The sequence below is a fragment of the Anthonomus grandis genome, chromosome 18 (assembly GCF_022605725.1).
Source record: "Anthonomus grandis grandis chromosome 18, icAntGran1.3, whole genome shotgun sequence".
Classification (NCBI taxonomy): domain Eukaryota; kingdom Metazoa; phylum Arthropoda; class Insecta; order Coleoptera; family Curculionidae; genus Anthonomus; species Anthonomus grandis.
In genome coordinates this window covers 9,895,487-9,918,668 of record NC_065563.1, presented here as the reverse complement: position 1 = coordinate 9,918,668, position 23,182 = coordinate 9,895,487, and the positions used below count along the sequence as shown (strand labels likewise).

General features: G+C 33.5%; 2 protein-coding genes across 7 annotated transcripts in view; both read right to left on the bottom strand.

Annotated features, from left to right (window-relative positions):
• Positions 1-18,201, bottom strand: part of LOC126747019 (protein N-terminal asparagine amidohydrolase-like) — a 33,894-nt gene extending 15,693 nt beyond the window's left edge. The window contains exons 1-5 of one of the 2 annotated variants that reach the window (XM_050455497.1): positions 17,871-18,201; positions 17,637-17,768; positions 17,444-17,576; positions 5,524-5,829; positions 5,270-5,465 (exon numbers count right to left, since the gene is read on the bottom strand). In XM_050455497.1, the coding sequence (XP_050311454.1) occupies positions 5,270-5,465; positions 5,524-5,829; positions 17,444-17,576; positions 17,637-17,756 (755 nt within the window). In that variant the 5' untranslated portion in view covers positions 17,757-17,768; positions 17,871-18,201. Of the gene's footprint in view, positions 1-5,269; positions 5,466-5,523; positions 5,830-17,443; positions 17,577-17,636; positions 17,810-17,870 lie in introns of both variants that reach the window. The other variant, XM_050455496.1, reaches the window with a different exon arrangement.
• Positions 18,202-19,682: 1,481 nt separating this feature from the next.
• The window catches only part of LOC126747011 (probable G-protein coupled receptor CG31760), a 165,254-nt gene continuing 161,754 nt past the window's right edge, over positions 19,683-23,182 (bottom strand). For 4 of the 5 annotated variants that reach the window (XM_050455479.1, XM_050455482.1, XM_050455480.1 and 1 more), the window contains one exon: positions 19,683-20,791. In XM_050455479.1, the coding sequence (XP_050311436.1) occupies positions 20,471-20,791 (321 nt within the window). In that variant the 3' untranslated portion in view covers positions 19,683-20,470. The remainder of the gene's footprint in view (positions 20,792-23,182) is intronic. The other variant, XR_007664069.1, reaches the window with a different exon arrangement.

Genomic DNA, 23,182 nt, shown 5'->3' with positions numbered 1-23,182 from the left:
TGACAATTCGACAACCTTTTCTTAATTCTAGTTACATTTATACTTTTATGAAGCTTACAGAAGCAGAAAAGAAATATGATTAAATAACAATGTAGGAATTTTGTCTCACTTTCAAATATATGTGCCTCAAACAGTTTTTAGTAATTAAGATATAAATAATAAGTTAGAGACATGTGAGTGACTCCCGTCAAAAAAGGGTAGAAGCAACCTTATAGATCGAAAAAAAAATTGTCGATAATGATTTGTTCGAAATGTATTTTGATTGTTAGAAAAAAATAATTCCGCTATTTCTATTCTTTCTTGTAGGGTATATACACCATTTTGACTATTACTTTGTTTAACACGATAAACTAAAAATCAATGATCCGATTTCACTCTGATTAAGACGAACAGACCTCTAAGTGACATGATTATTTATTGTTTATTTGATTTTGACATCCTTATTTTTTTTCCTTCCTAAATGTCGATGTCAATCTGTATTTTTACATGGAGCCTATAACGATGGAGCATCTTGTACCTAATTATCAAAACTGAAAAATTTATAGTTTTTGAGAAAAATTGAAATTTCGGTTTTTTACCATTAACATGTATTTTATTAGATCGAAAATTTTGCATAATTTTTTGCTATTAAAGATAGAGCTTTCATTTAAAAACTGTCAAGTACTTCTAGTGAAGGGGCATCTTGTACGTAATTATCAAAACTGAAAAATTTATAGTTTTTGAGAAAAATTGAAATTTCGGTTTTTTACCATTAACATGTATTTTATTAGATCGAAAATTTTGCATAACTTTTTTGCTATTAAAGATAGAGCTCTCATTTAAAAACTGTCAAATACTTCTAGTGAAGGGGCATCTTGTACGTAATTATCAACACTGAAAAATTTATAGTTTTTGAGAAAAATTGAAATTTCGGTTTTTTACCATTAACATGTATTTTTTGCATAACTTTTTTGCTATTAAAGATAGAGCTTTCATTTAAAAACTGTCAAGTACTCCTAGTGAAGGGGCATCTTGTACGTGATTATCAAAACTGAAAAATTTATAGTTTTTGAGAAAAATTGAAATTTCGGTTTTTTACCATTAACATGTATTTTATTAGATCGAAAATTTTGCATAACTTTTTTGCTATTAAAGATAGAGCTTTCATTTAAAAACTGTCAAATACTTCTAGTGAAGGGGCATCTTGTACGTGATTATCAAAACTGAAAAATTTATAGTTTTTGAGAAAAATTGAAATTTCGGTTTTTTACCATTAACATGTATTTTATTAGATCGAAAATTTTGCAAAACTTTTTTGCTATTAAAGATAGAGCTTTCATTTAAAAACTGTCAAGTACTCCTAGTGAAGGGGCATCTTGTACGTGATTATCAAAACTGAAAAATTTATAGTTTTTGAGAAAAATTGAAATTTCGGTTTTTTACCATTAACATGTATTTTATTAGATCGAAAATTTTGCAAAACTTTATTGCTATTAAAGATAGAGCTTTCATTTAAAAACTGTCAAGTACTCCTAGTGAAGGGGCATCTTGTACGTAATTATCAAAACTGAAAAATTTATAGTTTTTGAGAAAAATTGAAATTTCGGTTTTTTACCATTAACATGTATTTTTTGCATAACTTTTTTGCTATTAAAGATAGAGCTTTCATTTAAAAACTGTCAAGTACTCCTAGTGAAGGGGCATCTTGTACGTGATTATCAAAACTGAAAAATTTATAGTTTTTGAGAAAAATTGAAATTTCGGTTTTTTACCATTAACATGTATTTTATTAGATCGAAAATTTTGCATAACTTTTTTGCTATTAAAGATAGAGCTTTCATTTAAAAACTGTCAAGTACTCCTAGTGAAGGGGCATCTTGTACGTAATTATCAAAACTGAAAAATTTATAGTTTTTAAGAAAAATTGAAATTTCGGTTTTTTACCATTAACATGTATTTTATTAGATCGAAAATTTTGCATAACTTTTTTGCTATTAAAGATAGAGCTTTCATTTAAAAACTGTCAAGTACTCCTAGTGAAGGGGCATCTTGTACGTAATTATCAAAACTGAAAAATTTATAGTTTTTAAGAAAAATTGAAATTTCGGTTTTTACCATTAACATGTATTTTATTAGATCGAAAATTTTGGATAACTTTTTTGCTATTAAAGATAGAGCTTTTATTTAAAAACTGTCAAATACTTCTAGTGAAGGGGCATCTTGTACGTAATTATCAAAACTGAAAAATTTATAGTTTTTGAGAAAAATTGAAATTTCGGTTTTTTACCATTAACATGTATTTTATTAGATCGAAAATTTTGCATAACTTTTTTGCTATTAAAGATAGAGCTTTCATTTAAAAACTGTCAAGTACTCCTAGTGAAGGGGCATCTTGTACGTAATTATCAAAACTGAAAAATTTATAGTTTTTAAGAAAAATTGAAATTTTGGTTTTTTACCATTAACATGTATTTTATTAGATCGAAAATTTTGCATAACTTTTTTGCTATTAAAGATAGAGCTTTCATTTAAAAACTGTCAAGTACTCCTAGCCAAGGGGCATCTTGTACGTAATTATCAAAACTGAAAAATTTATAGTTTTTGAGAAAAATTGAAATTTCGGTTTTTTACCATTAACATGTATTTTATTAGATCGAAAATTTTGCATAACTTTTTTGCTATTAAAGATAGAGCTTTCATTTAAAAACTGTCAAGTACTCCTAGCCAAGGGGCATCTTGTACGTAATTATCAAAACTGAAAAATTTATAGTTTTTGAGAAAAATTGAAATTTCGGTTTTTTACCATTAACATGTATTTTATTAGATCGAAAATTTTGCATAACTTTTTTGCTATTAAAGATAGAGCTTTCATTTAAAAACTGTCAAGTACTCCTAGCCAAGGGGCATCTTGTACGTAATTATCAAAACTGAAAAATTTATAGTTTTTGAGAAAACTTGAAATTTCGGTTTTTTACCATTAACATGTATTTTATTAGATCGAAAATTTTGCATAACTTTTTTGTTATTAAAGATAGAGCTTTCATTTAAAAACTGTCAAGTACTCCTAGCCAAGGGGCATCTTGTGCGTAATTATCAAAACTAAAAAATTTATAGTTTTTGAGAAAAATTGAAATTTCGGTTTTTTACGATTAACATGTATTTTATTAGATCGAAAATTTTGCATAACTTTTTTGCTATTAAAGATAGAGCTTTCATTTAAAAACTGTCAAGTACTCCTAGCCAAGGGGCATCTTGTGCGTAATTATCAAAACTGAAAAATTTATAGTTTTTGAGAAAAATTGAAATTTCGGTTTTTTACCATTAACATGTATTTTATTAGATCGAAAATTTTGCATAACTTTTTTGCTATTAAAGATAGAGCTTTCATTTAAAAACTGTCAAGTACTCCTAGTGAAGGGGCATCTTGTACGTAATTATCAAAACTGAAAAATTTATAGTTTTTGAGAAAAATTGAAATTTCGGTTTTTTACTATTAACATGTATTTTATTAGATCGAAAATTTTGCATAACTTTTTTGCTATTAAAGATAGAGCTTTCACTTAAAAACTGTCAAGTACTCCTAGTGAAGGGGCATCTTGTACGTAATTATCAAAAGTGAAAAATTTATAGTTTTTGAGAAAAATTTAAATTTTGGTTTTTTACCATTAACATGTATTTCATTAGATCGAAAATTTTGCATAACTTTTTTGCTATTAAAGATAGAGCTTTCACTTAAAAACTGTCAAGTACTCCTAGTGAAGAGACATCTTGTACGTGATTATCAAAACTGAAAAATTTATAGTTTTTGAGAAAAATTGAAATTTCGTTTTTTACCATTAACATGTATTTTATTAGACCGAAAATTTTGCATAACTTTTTTGCTATTAAAGATAGAGCTTTCATTTAAAAACTGTCAAGTACTCCTAGCCAAGGGGCATCTTGTACGTAATTATCAAAATTGAAAAATTTATAGTTTTTGAGAAAAATTGAAATTTCGGTTTTTTACCATTAACATGTATTTCATTAGATCGAAAATTTTGCATAACTTTTTTGCTATTAAAGATAGAGCTTTCATTTAAAAACTGTCAACTACTCCTAGTGAAGGGGCATCTTGTACGTAATTATCAAAACTGAAAAATTTATAGTTTTTGAGAAAAATTGAAATTTTGGTTTTTTACCATTAACATGTATTTTATTAGATCGAAAATTTTGCATAACTTTTTTGCTATTAAAGATAGAGCTTTCATTTAAAAACTGTCAAGTACTCCTAGCCAAGGGGCATCTTGTACGTAATTATCAAAATTGAAAAATTTATAGTTTTTGAGAAAAATTGAAATTTCGGTTTTTTACCATTAACATGTGTTTTATTAGATCGAAAATCTTGCATAACTTTTTTGCTATTAAAGATAGAGCTTTCATTTAAAAACTGTCAACTACTCCTAGTGAAGGGGCATCTTGTACGTAATTATCAAAAACTGAAAAATGTATAGTTGAGAAAAATTGAAATTTCGGACAACTCTAGACGGGTTTAGAATTTCCATGCCTCTATTATGCCTAGGATCTATGGTTTCAAACAGTAGACATTTAAAATAAAAAATCTTTAATATTTTCTTTCCAAAATGAATCATTTATTTTCATTTATATATAAATAGTACTTCTTACTCCATATTTGCAGCCATTCAGTTTAGGCCTAACTGATCCTTTTTTGGCTTCCTACTTTTTCGTTTAGAATAATAAATTTTTGACTTTCCGTCTTTTCGCATTTTAAAAAAATAAACATAAAAAACTTAATATTGGAACACCTTCGCAATAAAATACTTCTAAGTGAACTCCCGATTAATTACTCTCAATATAAACGTTTAAAATTCTACATTTCAATTTTACATAATATTGAATTGCTGTTGACCAGTAGCCGATACCGATACAAGCGTTTTTTGATTTGATTCACACTAGCCCGGCCGTGCGTTGTTGCCAAATGATACTAAACTTTTCAAGAAATTGTAAGAAAAATACCTGAATTTTGTATTTCCATTCTCAAAGGTTTATTATTAATTTTTTTGAAATGGTTTTTTAATATAATGTTTCTAAGATCGATGTATCTAGAGACGTATGGAAAGATTTTTCTATTTATCTTTTTAAATAAAAAATCAAAATTTTAGAAATTATAAAACTATCAACTCTTGAAAAAATATTTACATTTCATTAGTGAAAACCGCATTAATAAATATTGTAAAATAAAAAAGTCATCCAAGAAACAGGAATTTATAGGCGAACAATCCCCTTAACTCACCTTAATATAAACTCATCGTCTTGCTCCAGCCACAAATCGACTCCCCTTAAAGGTTTATAGTTGAAAGGCCCTATCCTTAAGAGCCCCATGCTACAATCGTAAATATCGATAACTTCAGGTGAGCCGTTAAAAATCCTCGCCGATCTTAATAAGGAGTCCGGGCCCTTGTCTGGAAAAGTCGCCGGAAATATTTCGCCTAAAAGCCGCTTTAATTATGAATCACATCGCATTTAATTAAATTCTAGAGTCCTTACCGGTTTTTACGTTCACCCCGATCCCATAAATCAGGGGCCAAGGGATGCCGCCTCGGATAGTTGTATTCAATGGACCGACACAGGCCAATGTCAAGTCAATTTCGACCGGGTGCTTGTGAAAAGAGTTCATCAGTTTGAAAAAGAGCTCTTCCGAATAGCGATTGGGATCGCTGTAGCCGCCCACCAGTTGAACCTCGATTCTTCCCTCGGGATAACCGGCCAATTCCTGGACTCTTTGGATCATTGAGCAAACGGCCTCGTCGGTGGCTGTACCGTCAAAGTGGCCCATTGCTACAGCCCCCGATCCTTTAAAGACAAAAATAAACATCAATAAACAACTTAACTGTAGTAGAAGTATACATAGAAGTAGTATAAGAACTTAGAACATTGAATACACTAGAATAAACATTGGCTGCTTTGGATTGAGCGCAATATCTACACAGGGAACAGTGATTACTCAATTTTAACAGAAGAAAATAAAGTGATATAATAAATTATTATAGTTAGCAGAAGATGAGTTGCATTCTTTATTATCAAGCAAAAGAAAGCGTGAAACTTGTTAAATAACCAAAACGATTTTGTACACTATATTTACCCTAAACACTAATAATAATTAATATTTTTGATTTGGATTCTTTAAATCACCAAATTTATACACACAGCGGTAACGCTGTAGATTTAGAGGTATTAGGTAACTGCGCTCGTTGTTCAGTTTTGGCTGATGCACCTTTCGTATAGTATCAGTATTAAAAGGATGTTTTGTGTGGTTTCACGGCGTTTTTTAAATTAATATTAAGATTAAAACTCTCCTTTTTGCTGAAAAATGATAAAGAAGTCTGAAGGGCATCACATATATTCGAAAAAAACAATCAAATGTCACAGGCGAGTTAGGTGTCAATGGTGTCATCCTTCTAGGTTATGTCTTGTCTTGTCTTGTTTAGTTGATGGCTTTGCTGCAAGGCAATTGCCAGCCCGATTTGGGGGAGACTCCTTCTTTGTCTGGCTCTGGACCACGCAGGAATCTCCGAAATATCTTCTTATATTACAACTTTGCTCGTTCTGTTTAGCTTGTGACTATAACTTTGTCTTTATGGTTTGTGGCTATAATACGGGAGGAAAACGTTAGTATTACAACAAAAGGAATGAGGGACCACACCAAGCACTAAAACAAGCGGGATTGTAGGATACAAGAGGGGTATTGGATAGTTGAGCTTCAAAGTTTAATCTTATTGATGTTTATAAATCGCATGATTATTTCTATTGTTTCGTCGTCGGGGGCAGACAGAATTTGAGTTATGGATAATGGTGATATTTTCTTTTTCAATAAAAAGATTTTATACAAGTCTAGATCGGGTATATTATTAATAGGGCATTCAAAAAATATGTGGTTTAGGTCATCAAACATACCGCAGTCGCAATAAGGGCTATCTTTCATTTTAATCTTATATAGATGGGCGTTAGTCAGGCAATGACCTGTGCGCATTCTAATTATTGTTGTAACGTGTTTTCTATCCCTATAGGTCAAATCGGCGTACCATTTTTTACTGTTAAAAGTAGATTGAACCCCGGCATAGCCGTGATGTTTCGTTGTAACCAAAGCTTTCCATTTATTTTTGAAGACATTTGAAATTTCTTGCTTAAGAGGATTAAAAATATCTTTTATGTCATATAACATTTTTCTAGGAATATTTAAGTCTGTCCCAATCTTGGCCAGAGTATCTGCCTCCGTATTTCCGGTTATACCAGAGTGTCCTGGAATCCAGGATAATTTGATGTTATAATCATTTTTGTTAGTTGTGACAATCAGCCTTTTTGTAGACAAAACCCAATGTGCGGAATTAGCTGCAAAGGAAGGGTTGCAGAGTTTTGTTATGGCTCCCTTTGAATCTGAAAAGACTATTGCATTTTTAATTTTTTGGTTAATAGCAGTTTTAATGGCATCATATATTGCAATTATTTCTGCTTTATATATACTTAAATTGTTGGGGAGTCTTTGTGAGAATTTATAATTCAAAGAGGGGATGGATATGCCAAACCCCACCCTTTCACATTTTTTTGATGCATCGGAAAAAATAAATGTATATTGGGCTTTTAATTTGTTGGATTCTGCCGCAAATATGTTTTTAGATATACCATCCCCTTTTTTACAGTTAAGATTTATGGGTTTTAAAGTTTCGCAAAGAATAGGAAAGTCAATCTCATAACAGGGAAAAATTAGACCTCTATAAATTGATTTTAGATGTGGCCTATACGATTGTAATGCTTCCACTAAATATGGCATTTTGTTCCCATTCCAGAATTCTGGTCTCTGGATTACTTTCATTCGGATATTATTTAATATTTGTATAGTCGGGTGATTTGTTATAGATAGGATTTTAGAAATGAATTTAAGGGCAATTATCTTTCTTCTGTGTTCTAGATCCATGACAGATGCTTCTGCCAAAAGTGCAACCTTAGGGGTAGAACGCATACATCCCAGACATATACGTAAGCCTTCATAAAAAACCACATTTAATCTATTGAGTGCAGTGTTTGAACAAGGCTTGAAAAAAATTGATCCAAAATTCAGATGGGATTGCACTAAAGCAAAGAAGACAATTAGAAGGGTTTTTGGGTCAGCACCCCACCATACCCCACAAAGTGCTCTTAGGACATTTAATGATTTTTTGGCCTTATTAGTAATATTAATAATATGAGGTGCCCATTTCAGGTTTTCATGTAGAATTACACCCAGATATTTTACCTGTCGTTTATATTAAATAATTGAATTGTTGAATTGTATAGATGGTAGGGCATTGCTTCTCCTCCCTCTAGTAAACCAAATTGCCTCGCTTTTTTTATAAGAGACAGATAGGTTATGTTCACTGAGAAATAAGTGTATGCGCTCTAGGGCATTATTTATTTTATTCACCATGGAAGTGACATTTTTACCCTTAATAATTACTGCCAGATCATCAGCATACAGCGAAACTACCGTCAATGTGCTGGCTGTTAGTAAGCCGAATCGTAACGGGTGGCAGGCTGTTAGGGTGATCCTTGGTGGTACAGACGATGTTAGGCTTGTTTTGAAGAACAAATTGAAGACTGTCGGTAAATTCTTCATCGAGACAGACATGACGCCTCGGCAGCGCAATGAGCTTATGGCAGCCAGATCGGAGTTAAAGCGACGCAAAGAGGAAGGAGAAAATAATCTTTATATAAGATACATCAATGGTTCCCCCAGAATTGTAGCAAAAAACTAGATTCGCCTTTATTTTCACATGCTAGTGATGCCCACTTAACTTGTTTTTATCAAAATGTTCGTGGTCTTAACACTAAAACCGAGACTTTTTTTCTTGCCGCCATTGCTCAGGATTTTCACACCATATGCATCACCGAGACATGGTTGAGGCCAGAGATATCTAGTGGTGAAATATTTCCAAAGACTTATGATGTTTACCGGTCGGACCGAAAATTTGAATCCGTAATTGCCACACGAGGTGGCGGAGTTCTCTGTGGAGTTTCTAAAACCATTGTGTCTGAAAAAATTAGTTTGTCTGATTTTTGCAACAGTATTGCGACCTCTATCGATGTTGTTGGCTGTAAATTTACTATTAGGTTACAGATATTTTACATGATTGTTTTGTACATCCCACCATCTATCAAATCTGTAATTTTCGAGCAATTTCTGGATCAGTTTACACTTTTAATATCAACGCTAAACCATAATGTAATAATAGTGGGCGATTTTAACGTGTCTGATTTCTCTATTAACTCACCTACAAGTAATCATGTTAGTCAAAAGTCTATTGCTGTGAATAATTTTGCTAACACTTTTAATCTTGTTCAGTGTAATCACATCCTAAACTATAATAACAGACTATTGGATCTTGTTTTATCTAACTTCACCTGTACTGTTTCGCGTAGTGACGTGCCTTTTGTCTTGGAGGATTTGCATCACCCTGCACTGAAAATTGATTTTACCGTCTCAGGCCAACGTGTCCATAATTTTTAGCTTAATAAAAACTTATCTCATTCTTTTAATTTAGAAAGGCCAACTTCCATCTCCTTTATGACTCGATCCTTGAAGCTGACTGGTCTACTGTGTATTTATCCTCTAACGTTAATGATGCATGTGGAGCCCTATGGCATATTTGCCGCACACATTCCTCTTAAGCAGCAACGTAAAAGAAGATTTCCAAATTATTATTCTCGAGAATTGATTAGGAACATTTATAGGAAAGAAAAGGCTTTCAAGGACTTTAAAATGTATAATTCTCCGTTCTTTCAAAATAAATTCCATTCTCTTAGACGCCTTATCAAACTACAAATACGCAATGAATATAAGTTGTATATATCAAACACCGAAAGGAATATTTCTTTGGACCCATCTAGCTTTTGGAATTTTATTGGTTCTAAGAAGGCTGGCACCAGGATTCCTGGTATGATCAGGCTACCCGATGACGTGGTAATTAAAGACCCACAAGACATAGTTGATGCTTTTGCACTGTTATTTGGTGAGGCATTTATACAATCAAATTTCATTAACCATTCGTCGACGCCTGATAATGTGCCCCACTTTGACATTTCCAACGTTGATGCTTCCCAGATTATTTTGGCCAGTAAAAAACTCAAAAATAAGTTAACATCTGGTGTAGACGGTGTGCCTAGCTTGTTGGTTAAAGATTGCATTGGTGTCCTGGCTGATCCGCTGACCTACATTTCCAACTTAATACTGTCAACAGAACAAATTCCTGAAATTTGGAAGACTGCTAAAATAATACCTATTTTAAAAGCTGGGGACTCTGATCAAATTGTGAACTACAGGCCAATCTCATTACTCTGTAACTTCTCAAAAATTTTCGAAATTATCCTGAATCGGTCGCTATTTAGTCACGCAAAAGAACTCATCTCTGTAGACCAGCATGGATTTTTTAGCGGGCGATCTTGTGTTACTAAGTTATCCTGTCTGTCTAGCCACATCTGTGAATCACTTGATGTTAATACTCAAGTCGATGTTATTTATACCGACTTCCAAAAAGCCTTTGATCGGATAGATCACTATATTTTGCTGCATAAATTAACTCAGTATGGTTTTTCAGGGAGATTATTTAATTTATTTATGTAAGTAACGTCGGGTGTGCCACAAGGCTCGAACCTGGGTCCGCTCCTGTTTAGTTTTTTTATAAATGACTTGATTGAGTCACTCACTTGTCATAGGCTGGCTTTTGCCGATGATTTGAAGCTATATTTAAATGTATATGGTTTGGAGGATTGTGTTTTCTTCAGAACTGTCTAAATACATTGGAGGTATGGTGCGCTGTTAACAGGTTAGGCTTGAATGCGGCTAAGTGTAGTGTGGTCAGTTACTCTAGATCAAAAACACCCTTAAATTTTAATTACTTTATTAATGATACTATTTTGAGTAGATTAGAGCATATTACTGATCTTGGTATAACCTTTGACTCTGAATTTAAATTCGTTCCACAGTTCAATAACATAGTCAAGTCAGCCCTGAGAAGGCCTGGGTTCATAATTAGAAGTTCTCAGAGTTTTACTTTGGAGTCTACATTAAAACTGCTTATCTGTTGCTTTGTGAGATCAAAACTGGAGTTTGGCTGCATTATATGGAACCCGCTCTATCAGAATCATGTTGGTCTCCTTGAATCTGTTCAGCGTAGATTTGCTAAGTTTTTGGCCTTCAGGCAGGATGGCATATATCCGGTAGGAGGGTTTGATCATCGGCAACTATTGGAACGTTTCAATCTACATCCATTACATCTCAGAAGAATGATCTACTCTGTAAAATTCCTGCATGGGTTACTGAATGGATTCATTGATAGTCCTGTACTTCTTTCTGGTGTACGTTTCATGGTGCCTAGGCTTAATGCTAGACATCCCCTAACATTCTTTCTGCCAAGGCCTCATACTAACATCCTGTTGAAATCGCCACTATATACAATATGCGCTATATTTAATCGGATCTGTCACATGTGCGATATAAATTTCTCTCCGGTTCATGTGATTATCGATATCTTGGTGGATCATTACTCTTGGGATTAGGGCCCATGTGTTTAAGTTGTGGTTAGTAGGTATGTTGCAGTTGATTTGATTTAATTTTGTTGAATATGTGATTATCTTGTTAAACTTTTATAATTGGGTTTTTATATCATATTAATAGTTATTTGTTCTAATTTTTTGGATAACTTTTGAGAATGTCACTTTACTTTACTCTTTTTCTTTTCTTTTCATTCTTTTAGGTTTGTTTGTGTGTGTGTTTTTTTTAACTATATTTTTCATTGTTTTGCAACTGTTTCCTGTTATTGGGCAAGTTGCCTGTTGGAAATAAAGGCTTATTATTATTATTATTATTATAATTATTATTATTATACCCAATTATAGATGCTTCTCCCAGATTTAAATTAAAAATGTCCCTTATATATATGTTGAATAAAATCATACTTAGGGGGAAGCCCTGTGGTACCCCCGAAGTTGATCGAACTGGTCCTAAAAAAGACCCATCATTACCCCTACAAAATAAAGACCGTTCCGTCAGGAGATTAAAAATTAAATTACACAATAAACCAGGCACTTGGAGATTTTTAATTTTGTCGTAAAGTTTGTATATATTTACGTTATCGTATGCTGCCTTGATATCTAAAAAAACGGCAATAACTGATTCGGAGGATTGAAAAGCAAGGTTAATGTATGAAGTGATATATGTAATATTATTGTATATACCCTTTCCCTTACGAAAACCTGTCTGTTTATGTGAAAATTTTAAGTTATGTTCCAATTGCCAGTCTAGACGATTTTTAACCATAATTTCTAAGATTTTGACTCCGCATGAAGATAAAACAATTAGTCTATAATTTTCGGGATTTGATGGATTCCTCTCTGGCTTTAAGAAACTAATGACATTGAATTTTTTCCAAGATATAGGTATTTCACCCCCCATCAAAGTGTTATTGTAAATATTCAGGAGAATTAGCTTTGCTTTAAATGGTAAAAATTTGAACATTTGATATGACATGTCATCCATACCTGGTGGAGATGATTTTTTATTTTTTAAAGCTAGATTTAACTCATTTAATGAAAAAAGCTTTATGTTCTCAGTATCATTGTCCCGAACAAAGTTAAAGTTGGGGTCTACGTTTACAACTGTCATATTATTAATTGTTTAAAGTTGTCTGAAATTGTAACATTAAATCGGTTTACTTTAGAGTTGTTGTTAAATTTTTTGACCTTGTTCCAAACATATTCAATGCTAGAATTTCTATTTAAAGTTTCACAAAATAGTCTAAACTTTTCCTTTTTTTTTATCATTTAATTTTTTTCTAGTAATGGCTATGGCCTTTTTGGCTGCAATATAATTTTCTATTGATGGGTTATTATTAAAAGTTGCTATGGCCGTTTTTCTTTCCCTGATCCAGGATGTACAATCAACATCCCACCACGGATTAACCCTTTTTTTAAACGTGCCAACTGTTTTAATTGGGATTACCTGATCGGCTACTATGTTTATATGACCAATTAATTCGTTATAAGACAGGTTGTAATTCAAATCTGAAAGGGCTATTAACACTTTACATGAAAACTTTCCCAATTCACTTTTTTGAAGTTTCTAATATTATAGGGCCTAATGATGTGTAAATCCTTATTGTCATGGTTGTTAAGTATAAAACGTATGGGAAAGTGGTCACTATTTCCACAATCCCTGATGGTGTTCCAAGTTGCTTGTAAAGCTAAATTTCCGCTTACCATAGTTAAGTCTACAGCACTTGGCAATGACAGGGACAGTTGAAAAAGTGTTGGTGAACCATCATTCATGATTACAAGTCCATTGTTTGAAATAAAATCATTTATTATTCTGTCTCCTTTTGGGTGTAGCTTTATCCCACAAGGGAGAATGAGAATTAAAATCTCCCATTATAACAATATTTTTAGGGTTAAAAGAAATCAGATCATTAAGGATGTCCTCATTAATGTGATTATGTGAGTTACAATAAAAGTTAACCACTTGCAATTTACCTATCTCAGTTATAATATATTGTATGTGGTCGGAGGAAAAATATTTAATTGTCTTAAAGATCAGGTTATTTTTGATACATGTGACCACTCCTGCCTAACTATGTTGTAAGAATTTAGTTTAAAGTTATCAGAGGTTTTCAGCCATGATTCATTTATTAAAAAAATGTCAGGGATTTCTTTGTAAATTAGGTTTATTAAGTTGCCCCTGTTAGAGTTTATACTTCTTGGATTCCAAAAGATGATCTTTAAATTATTTACTCCTGCCATTAATGTGAAGGGAAAATTGACTTTAGTTAAATGAATCTGAGAGCCGGGATCAATATCCATATCAAAATTTTAATTGAATAAAAAGGTTTTTATTGTTTTCTGACATGTTTAAAAATGCATCGATGATGCTTTTAACTTCATCTGAGTACCAACAAGATTCATGAGAATTAAAACTATGAACTGCACTTGTAGAAGGCATTTGTGTTTTGAGACTGTTTTCTTTAACAATTTCGCTTGCATCAAAAAAGGGAATATTTTTGAATGCCATTAACTCTTTTATGTTTTTTTGCCCAGTATATTCGGGGCAGCTTTTGTCTGTAGATTTATGGGGACGTTTACAATAAAAACATCTAGTTTCGCAAGGGGGGTGCTCCTCTAAATCAGATTTTTTTTTCCTCACCACATGTGAAGCACCTTTCTTTGCCTATACAATTAGTGCGAGTATGACCATACCGTAAACATCTGAAGCACTGCGTTACAGGGGAGATGTAACGTTTCACACATTTCTGAAACGGCATAATGTTCTTAACCATCAGCAATTTGGATTCCGGACGAAACTGGGTACATCTGATGCTATTTTCAATTTTTTGGAGAGTCTGTACATGGGGTTGAACGCTGGGGAGAGTGCGGCGGCGGTGTTCTGTGACTTATCTAAGGCGTTTGACTGTGTAAGTCACAGAATACTGCTACAGAAGCTAGAAACCTATGGATTCAGAGGAGTTGCTCTCGACTGGTTTCGTTCTTACCTATCTGGAAGAACACAAAGGGTATTCTTTGACAATGATATGTCATCCCGTCTGAATATGGACGCTGGTGTACCCCAGGGTTCTGTTCTTGGACCAATATTGTTCCTGCTATATGTCAATGATATCTCTCAAATTCCAATTAGGGGCAAATTTACTATCTTTGCGGATGATACAACATTACTTTGGCATGACACTGACACCAAGAGATTAAGGAATATTGTTGATGAAGATTTAATTCTTGTAAAGTTATGGTGTGAATCTAATAGATTAACTTTTAATATTTCTAAAACTAATATTTTAACTTTTAAATGTAACCTTGGAACTGTCACTTTGCAAAATGAAACAATAAGTCCTTCTGAAACATGCAAATTTTTGGGCCTGACGATTGATAAGCAATTAAAATTTGAGAATCATATCTCCTCTTTATTAGGGAAGTTATCATCCAACTGTTATGCTATTAGAGTAATAACACATTCTCTGGGACGTGATGTGGCCAAAATTGCCTACCATGCTCTTATAGAGTCTTATCTGAGATACGGTATTGTGTTTTGGGGTGTGTGCTCTCAGTATTTGTTCAGCTCTCTATTTATTTTGCAAAAAAGAGCCATACGCTATATGTGTGCAGCTCCCTTTCGTAGCCCCTGTAGGCCATTATTTTTAAAACACTCTGTCCTGACATTGCCATGCCTTTTTATTTTAGAGACTGTTTGTCTTATCCACAAAAAATTTCGCCATCAACTTGGCCCCCCCTCCTCGGGTTACAATCTCCGAACAACCTTCTCTTTACCTCTACCTATCCCAAAAAGTGAGCAGATTAAGTCCTCTTTTGTATATGGGGGCAGAAGGCTTTTTAACCACCTACCCCTTTATATAAGGCTAATAAATTGTGAAAAACGTTTTAGGAAAAATATAAAGAAACTCTTGCTTGCTAAAGCATTTTATTCTGTAGACGAGTTTTTAAATACAATCTTTTGACAGTGAAGAATTTTGCGCAGCGTAATGTGAATTCTTACTACCCTTTCTTTGGGTGTGTTCTATATTCTATGTATGTAAGAATTGTTAAAATTTTTATATTTTTGTAAAAGATTATGTTGTCAACTATCTTTAAGATTTTATATAATGCTTTGTTAACAACAGATGATGTTATGTAACAATAAAGCTATTTTTGACTTTGACTTTGACTATATAGAAATGGGTCTTTCCAGTCTAAAGATATTTAGGGATTTCGGAAGACAAACACCTTTAAATGTAATAAGAACCGAGCCAGTGGGTTCATATGTTCATATCGCAACGGCGATTCCTTAAATGTTTGGCATTTAAGGATGATGGAGTCTATCCTCCAAGGGGTTTTGACCATAACCTGCTGCTCTCTAGATATACTGAACGGTCACTTGCGAAGAGGAGAGAAATGCATTCGGTGAAATTCTTGTTCAATTTACTTAACCATAAAATTGACTGCCCATCCCTTTTGCAAAGGATTTGCTTTCATATACCACGCCCAGGATCCAGACAGTGTCCAGCTTTTAACTTGGACACAGCCAGGTCCAACATTCTGTACCAGAGTCCTATTCACTTTATGTGTCAAAACTTTAACACTATTGCTGATTCTTGTGACATTCACCATGACGATTTGGCACTTATCTTGAATCACCTGCGTATGGTCGGTGGGGGAGGCTAGGTTATTTAGTTTTTAGCTTGAATACATTTATTTACTCTTTTTTTTTGGTCTTTTGATTTAAATTAATTCTTGATTCTTATCCTAATTTAGTGTTGATTTTTTATTATTTATTTTCTCAAGTTCACTACTTCTTTTTTTTTTATTATATAGCAATTCTTTTATAGTTCTTTTATAGTTTAGTTGCATGAATCTAATACAATTCATGCATTCGTACATTTATATATTTAATTGATTTTCCTGTAACTGGGTATATGTAACCTGTTGGAAATAAAGCTTATTATATGTTATATCTTTGTCTTTAATTATTTTTCAGTTTAATCTTTCAACCTCTAGAATTTCTATGCCGGTATCAGTTTTAGAGCATTCTAATATTTCTTTTTTGCCTATTTCTATGTCAATTTGCCTGACTAACCCTTTACAAGTCACAAAGTTAAACGGAATATAGATTTTATAGCCCTTATTTAACAGGATTTTGTTTTTAACAAAATTATTTGCAGACAGGAAATTAATGAATTCTACAGAGATTCTGTTTAAGCCTTTATTTTTAATTTTTTTAATGTCTGTCAGATTTAGGTTAAAAATGTCTCTAGCAATTTTAATATTATTAAATTTGCCTACATTAAAACCCACTTTTTCAGTGGATTCTAAATAGACAAGAAATGGGCCAGTATCATTTTTAGAATAAAAAACTGGCTCTTTCTCAAGGTTGTTTTTTTTAATGTTTGAAGCCTCTATTGAAATACTACAAACATCAACATTGCCATTATCTATACCGTCACATTCTTTTGGCATTGTTGCCATGGGCCCCCTCCCCCTGCTTCAATCATAATACTTTAACATTAACGCACAAAATGGAGATTTTTTAGCCAAAAAGCAAATAAAAGTAAGCTAGTATGTAGAAAGCTTTAACCACTTAGAATAAGCTCAACTTACCTTTTACACCCGCAGAAACAGAAAATAAATTAGTAGGACAAGATCAAAACACAGCCTCCAAAAATTTAATGTAGCCTGTCTCGTGATCGCAAGCCAAATGCTTCTAGGTTATAATATTATAAAAGACGGCATATTTGTGAAGTATCTATTGGATTGGATTTATTGGATAAGTATTGGATACCAAAATATTAATAAAAATTTATTAATTAAGTATATTGTTATAATCTAGCAAAAAGTAGGCATATGGTTATGATAATAAACATAAACAATTTAATTCTACTCTTACCTGTATGCCTGACAACAACAATAATGCAAGTGGTTGCATCGTCCGAGCCTAAAATGCTCACATTCTTATCTTGGGGCACCGTGGAGGCCATCTCTTTCTGTTTTATATAAAGTAAGCCCATGGGTCCTATAACCTTTAAAATAATTTAAATTTAAATGAGAATAGAGTAGTTATTTTATTTTATGGTGTTTACCTTGTTGGGGATGGACAAAAGTTGCCCCGCTGTTTCTCTGTATATGGGGTAAGTGTTGAAGAGGTTTTGCATGTCTTGTGGGCATTTTACTTGCAGTACACCGTTTAGGACCAGGACCATTTTGAAGCTGAACTGGAAAATTGGATTATCGGCTTCAAGTCAATTGTGTGACCCTTTGTGCCAATGATGGTTATTGAAAGTTTAATAATACTACTAATCGACGTTTAAACGTACCTTATGCAAAATAAAAGGTTTAAATTCCTTCCAGACAAGCAAACAACAGACAAGCCTCCACTTAACTATCCTTAATAAACCTTAATTAAAAAAGGTGTTGTGGCATTAATCACTTTATTAGTCGGGTATAGAGCGTAAAATTGTACAGTGAACTTTGCGCAGCATTTAAATCAGAGCGGTTTTATCAATAAATTAACTGATTTTTGTAGTAATGAAAATCGTGAAATTGACAGTTTTTTGACAAATAATAAATAAAGAATTATTATTTACGAAATGGCGCGACCTCTGGCGGCCCTGCACTCTAACTGCGTGAACTGTATATTATGGAAAAAAGACTGGGGAATTGCTTAAATTATCAGCTTAATGATAATTTAATGTAAAAAACTTGGTAAATCTGTGCTATTTATAGTTTCCAGTGATAAGGGTGCATATGAACAATAATTAAGTTATATTACTTGGATAATTAAATTTATTTATAATAGTTAAGTCATTATAGGCAACCATCGGTACACCATATAAGTTGTTGACATTTTGAGTTGGTTTGCTTCATAAGTTTTGGTTGTAATCACGAAACCAATTGAGTTCGTTTATTTTGGAGATTTTTAATTGCTTTTTAGGGATCATTGGCAAGAACAAACTAGAAATTTACGGTAAATACCGGTTCTGTTTAAAATATTAAATGTAAACGTAGTCAAGTACAGCGTGAAGTAGCCAACACCCTTATTGTTAGGCTTTACTATATAGCAACGTTAAATAATAAAATTTGCCTGATTTGGTCATTTACTTCAAATATTTTAATAATTGTAATAAACACTTCCGAGAATTTAATTTTAAAATAATTACGAATTACTACGTAGTAAAAACTATTATTCAATGTGACTACTATGTTCACGTTGTGATAGACTTGGTTTACCCCATAACATTTTAACGTTTTAAATAAATTTCTTGGTACGTTTACACTGGAGATTTAAATAAGTAAGGTTTTAAAGAAAGCTGTTTTTAGTATTAAATATTAACCTGGTCAAGTACAGCGTGAAATTAGCCATTAGCCTTATTGTAAGCCTTTACTAAGTAGGAAGATTTGCCTCAAATATTCTTACAATTTTTTAAGTGTAATTTTTTCATAAACACCAAGGATTCAATTTTAAAATAATTTCGAGTTGCTACGTATTAAAAATTGCTATAAAGTATAATGTTTAAGGACGAAAGATTTTTCACTTTTTATCGCCCTGAAGATGGTCTAATATAGGCCCAAACGTCAACAAATGTGATTATATTTAGTAGCGAATTCATTTACTCAAAAAGCCTTTGCCTATTGAATTATTTGTTGCATTTATTTATCTTAGATATTGGAGAATTGAAATGTTGTTAAAATTGTTATTTAGGCTTTAGGCAAGAAAAGAACATAGTCAAGCATTGCTGAGAAAAAACTTAATACAGATTCTATTCGAAATATTAAGTGTAAACATAGTCAACTGCACCGTGAAGTTAGCCATCACACTTACTGTAAGCCTTTGCTATGTGCAACAATAAATAATTCATATCACTGATTTACGTCAAATACCCTTAAAATGTTCACGTGCCATTTAGTAATAAATGCATCCAAGGATTTAATTTTAAAATAATTAAGTGTTGCTATATAGTAAAAACTAGTATTTAATGTGGCTACTATGTTCATGTCGTAATAGAGTTGGTTTACCCCATAAGCTTCCACCGCTTTGAGCAACTGATTGGGTACGTCTTCACCGTACATTTTAGGGTTTCAAAGAAAAGCCCAGTTTTTAAAAACACATTTAATCAACAACAAACATGTATGAACAAACATTTCCATATAATATATGTAGTACATTCAATTGCGGTGAGTTTCATCTTGAAAATATTACATAGATATACATATATTTAACACATTTATATAATTCTGCTACTATGCGTATACTTTAACATCGATTTTATGGTTTTCCTGCGAGTTATTTTGGAATGAGGACCGAGATATTACAAGAAACATCATTTATACATACATATATAAATATATAGAGGGTAAATTAGAAAAGCTAATGAAAAAATAGTTATTATAATTGACAGGTTTGTCACAATCTTTTGTACCTAGAAGCAAAATTGAAGTCGAGAAGGGCACGTTTAATTCAGTTTTTTTGAACATTTCCTCCTTTATTGTCAACATTTATTAAAAAAAAAAAAAAGAACAGTTTGATTTCTGGTTACCTAAAGTGAGCTTTGGTACACTTAATAAGTCGGACAGACCATTCTTTACCACGCTACAGGGTCTCCTAAAATAAAACAAGAGCAAGGTAAAACCTGGTTCAACATCCGTCAGTGCATTACCAGTGATTCCTCCACCAATAAAATATCACACATACAGATGAGTTTCACAAACTAATTGAATACAACGAAAAAACAATTACGGCAGTGTTGCCAGAATGTCACAATAAATAAACCGGCAACAACCCCGTCTAAACCACCACGACACTCTCCCCAGTTTGTTTCAGTACGAACTCCATCCGGAGCCATTCTTTGCAGCTGCGCCGTCTCGAGGCGCTTACCGCCCCCGGGTCTCCCTCGCCCCCAGGGGCCGCCTCCTTATGTCACAGTTCCTCCCCCGGTTTGCCGCCCAATTGTTTCGCCAGGGGGCTCTGCACCGCCAACGGGGTGTTCAACGTGGTAAAGTAGCCGCCCGCCTTCGGTTTTACGTGCCGATTGTTGATTTCCATATGGACGATTTTCATGAACTCGATTTGCGCGGCCAATTTTTGAATTTCCTCTTTGAGTTCCTCGTTCTCCTGGAATAGATCGGGCGTGTCTTCCGGTACCAGTCCGATGCCGTTTAGGGAAAACGAGGCTGTGACGCCACGTGACCGCGCCCTGTTGTCCCATTGGTCACCCTGGCCGCTTAACACCCTAATAATCTTTTAAAAAATTATTACATATATGATATTGAGATGTAAATGAGATATATACAGGGTGTCCGCTTGGTGAGGGAAACATTAATTTTAAAAACAACAGTCTTTATTAGTTTTCGAGACACTGGGTGTCTTATTTTGACTAAAACAACTCGGCGATAGAATATAGGGGTATATTAGATGTCGAAACTTCGAAAAATAAGCGTAAAGTTTATAACGTTTATACATTTTGTTTTTGGGTGTTCCGTAATAGGACCATTTGGGGGTATAAACACAACTAATAGTGGATTTCCTGGTATCGGAGCAACCAACATAGTCTGCATCAGTATGGCCGAAAATCGTAACATATCCACTCTTAAAGTACACAATTTTATAATGAGCAGGACACTTCAAGCATCGACAAATTCTTTTCACTGCTTGGCAATGTTCATTACTCCAATAATTATTAACGAATCTGTACAGGGTGTCCGAAATTCGAACCTCACCATTGGGATCTCGTAAACTAAAAGAGATACTAGGTCGGTCGTATCAATTGAGGCAAAGTTGCGCAATTTGGTATTGACTTCCCTGTCGGCAAACTATATTGCAGGAATATTATGTCCGCTTTCTTCATTGCCTCCGCACCATTGCTGAAACATTATAGCAATCTTTCATGGGGTGTGTTACTGTAATATTGCATTAATGTATTGGCTGTATGTAAAGAAATACATTTATGCCCATGCGAAAATGTACAATGTAAAATTTACAGTAAGACAACTTACGTCACTTTTCCCATTCTTCACACAGTGAGCATGAGTTAAATTGTATGAGTGCCAATTAGAATTTTATCAATTAATTTAGGAATAAAGTTTGTAAATTGTTTAATATAAGTAATTGCGTTTTTTGTTGAATATATATATGTATATTTACACACCTGGATAATAATAAATAATTGTACTAATATTTCGATCCTTAGTATTATATTTCATTGAAACCCACTCAAAAAACATTTGTTTGCAAAATTTAGCAGATACCTGTGAAATTAATAATAATACACATCGAATTTCACTGATATATATCGCATTTGAGACGGTTATTTAATATTGCAGGTGCAACAGGTGCACATATTAAATGAGTTGGAGACGCTTTTAAAGAGTGAATCGCGTGATAACGAGTATCTCCAAGTGTCATTCGAGGTAGTGAGCAACAGATATGACAGTTTACAAGCGCTCGATTGTGAAATATACCAATTAATGTTAGAGAGTGCCTCTGAGGAGGACCTTGAGCGTGAACTGGAAACTTGTGATACCTACTCGAAGAGGTTTATCTTGTTAAGAGTGAAGTATAACAAGGTCATGGAGGATTATGGTTCTGATAGAGGCGAGAGTAACATGAGCCACCCAGGAACGAGTAGTGCTGCTAGAGCCGCAAATAGTGGAGAAAATTCATTCAAATATGCGTAAATTTAAATTGCCTAGAATAGAATTTAATCCATATGACGGGGACATAAAGAGCTGGTTAGGTTTTTGGGCTCAATTTAAAAAAATTCCCGAAGACAGTTCGATTGAAAGTTGTGACAAAATCGAATATTTACGTCAAGCCACTGTATTTGGAAGTCGGGCGCGACAACTTGTGGAGAGTTACCCCGCTATGTCTGAGAACTACGCCAAGATTATTGAGAGTATGCTAAGTAGATTTGGCCGAGAAGATCTACAAATCGAAGTCTACGTTAGGGAATTATTAAAGCTCATCTTATCTAATGCTACATCGCAAGGGGTCGACGTTAGTTTGTTATACGACAGGCTCGAAACCCAGCTGCGTGCTCTAGAAACTTTGGGCATTACTTCGGATAGGTGTGCTGCTATTTTATTCCCACTGATTGAGTCTTGTCTGCCCAATGAGTTGTTGAGGGTGTGGCAACGTTCTACGTTTAACAGCTCTACTTCAAGTCTCGAAGAGAAATTGAAAAATATTATGAGTTTTCTTTAACAGGAGGTAGAACACGAACAACGCATTAGCCTGGCAGCTGAGGGTTTTGGGATCGAGGGCATGAAACTAAAGGACTCTTCGCAGGATACTGGTGTCAAATTTATAGCAAAAAGTAGGTCGTTGGTAAAAAAGACGTTTCCTGGCGCTACAGCGGCTACAGCTGCTGGCCTTATGAGTTGTGAAGCTGCACGTTGTGTTTTTTGTGATGGTCCACATGAAAGTGACAGCTGTTTCAAGGCGCAGAAAATGTCTGTATCTCAAAAGAGGGATATTTTAGCAAAAAAGAGGGCCTGTTACCGATGCTTGAAAATAGGCCATCATACAACCCGATGTAGAGGACGCATGCGGTGTGTTGTTTGCAGTCGGTCGTACGTGACGTTAATGTGTCCAGATTTAGCAGTGAATAAAGTCGATTTCAAGCCACAAGAG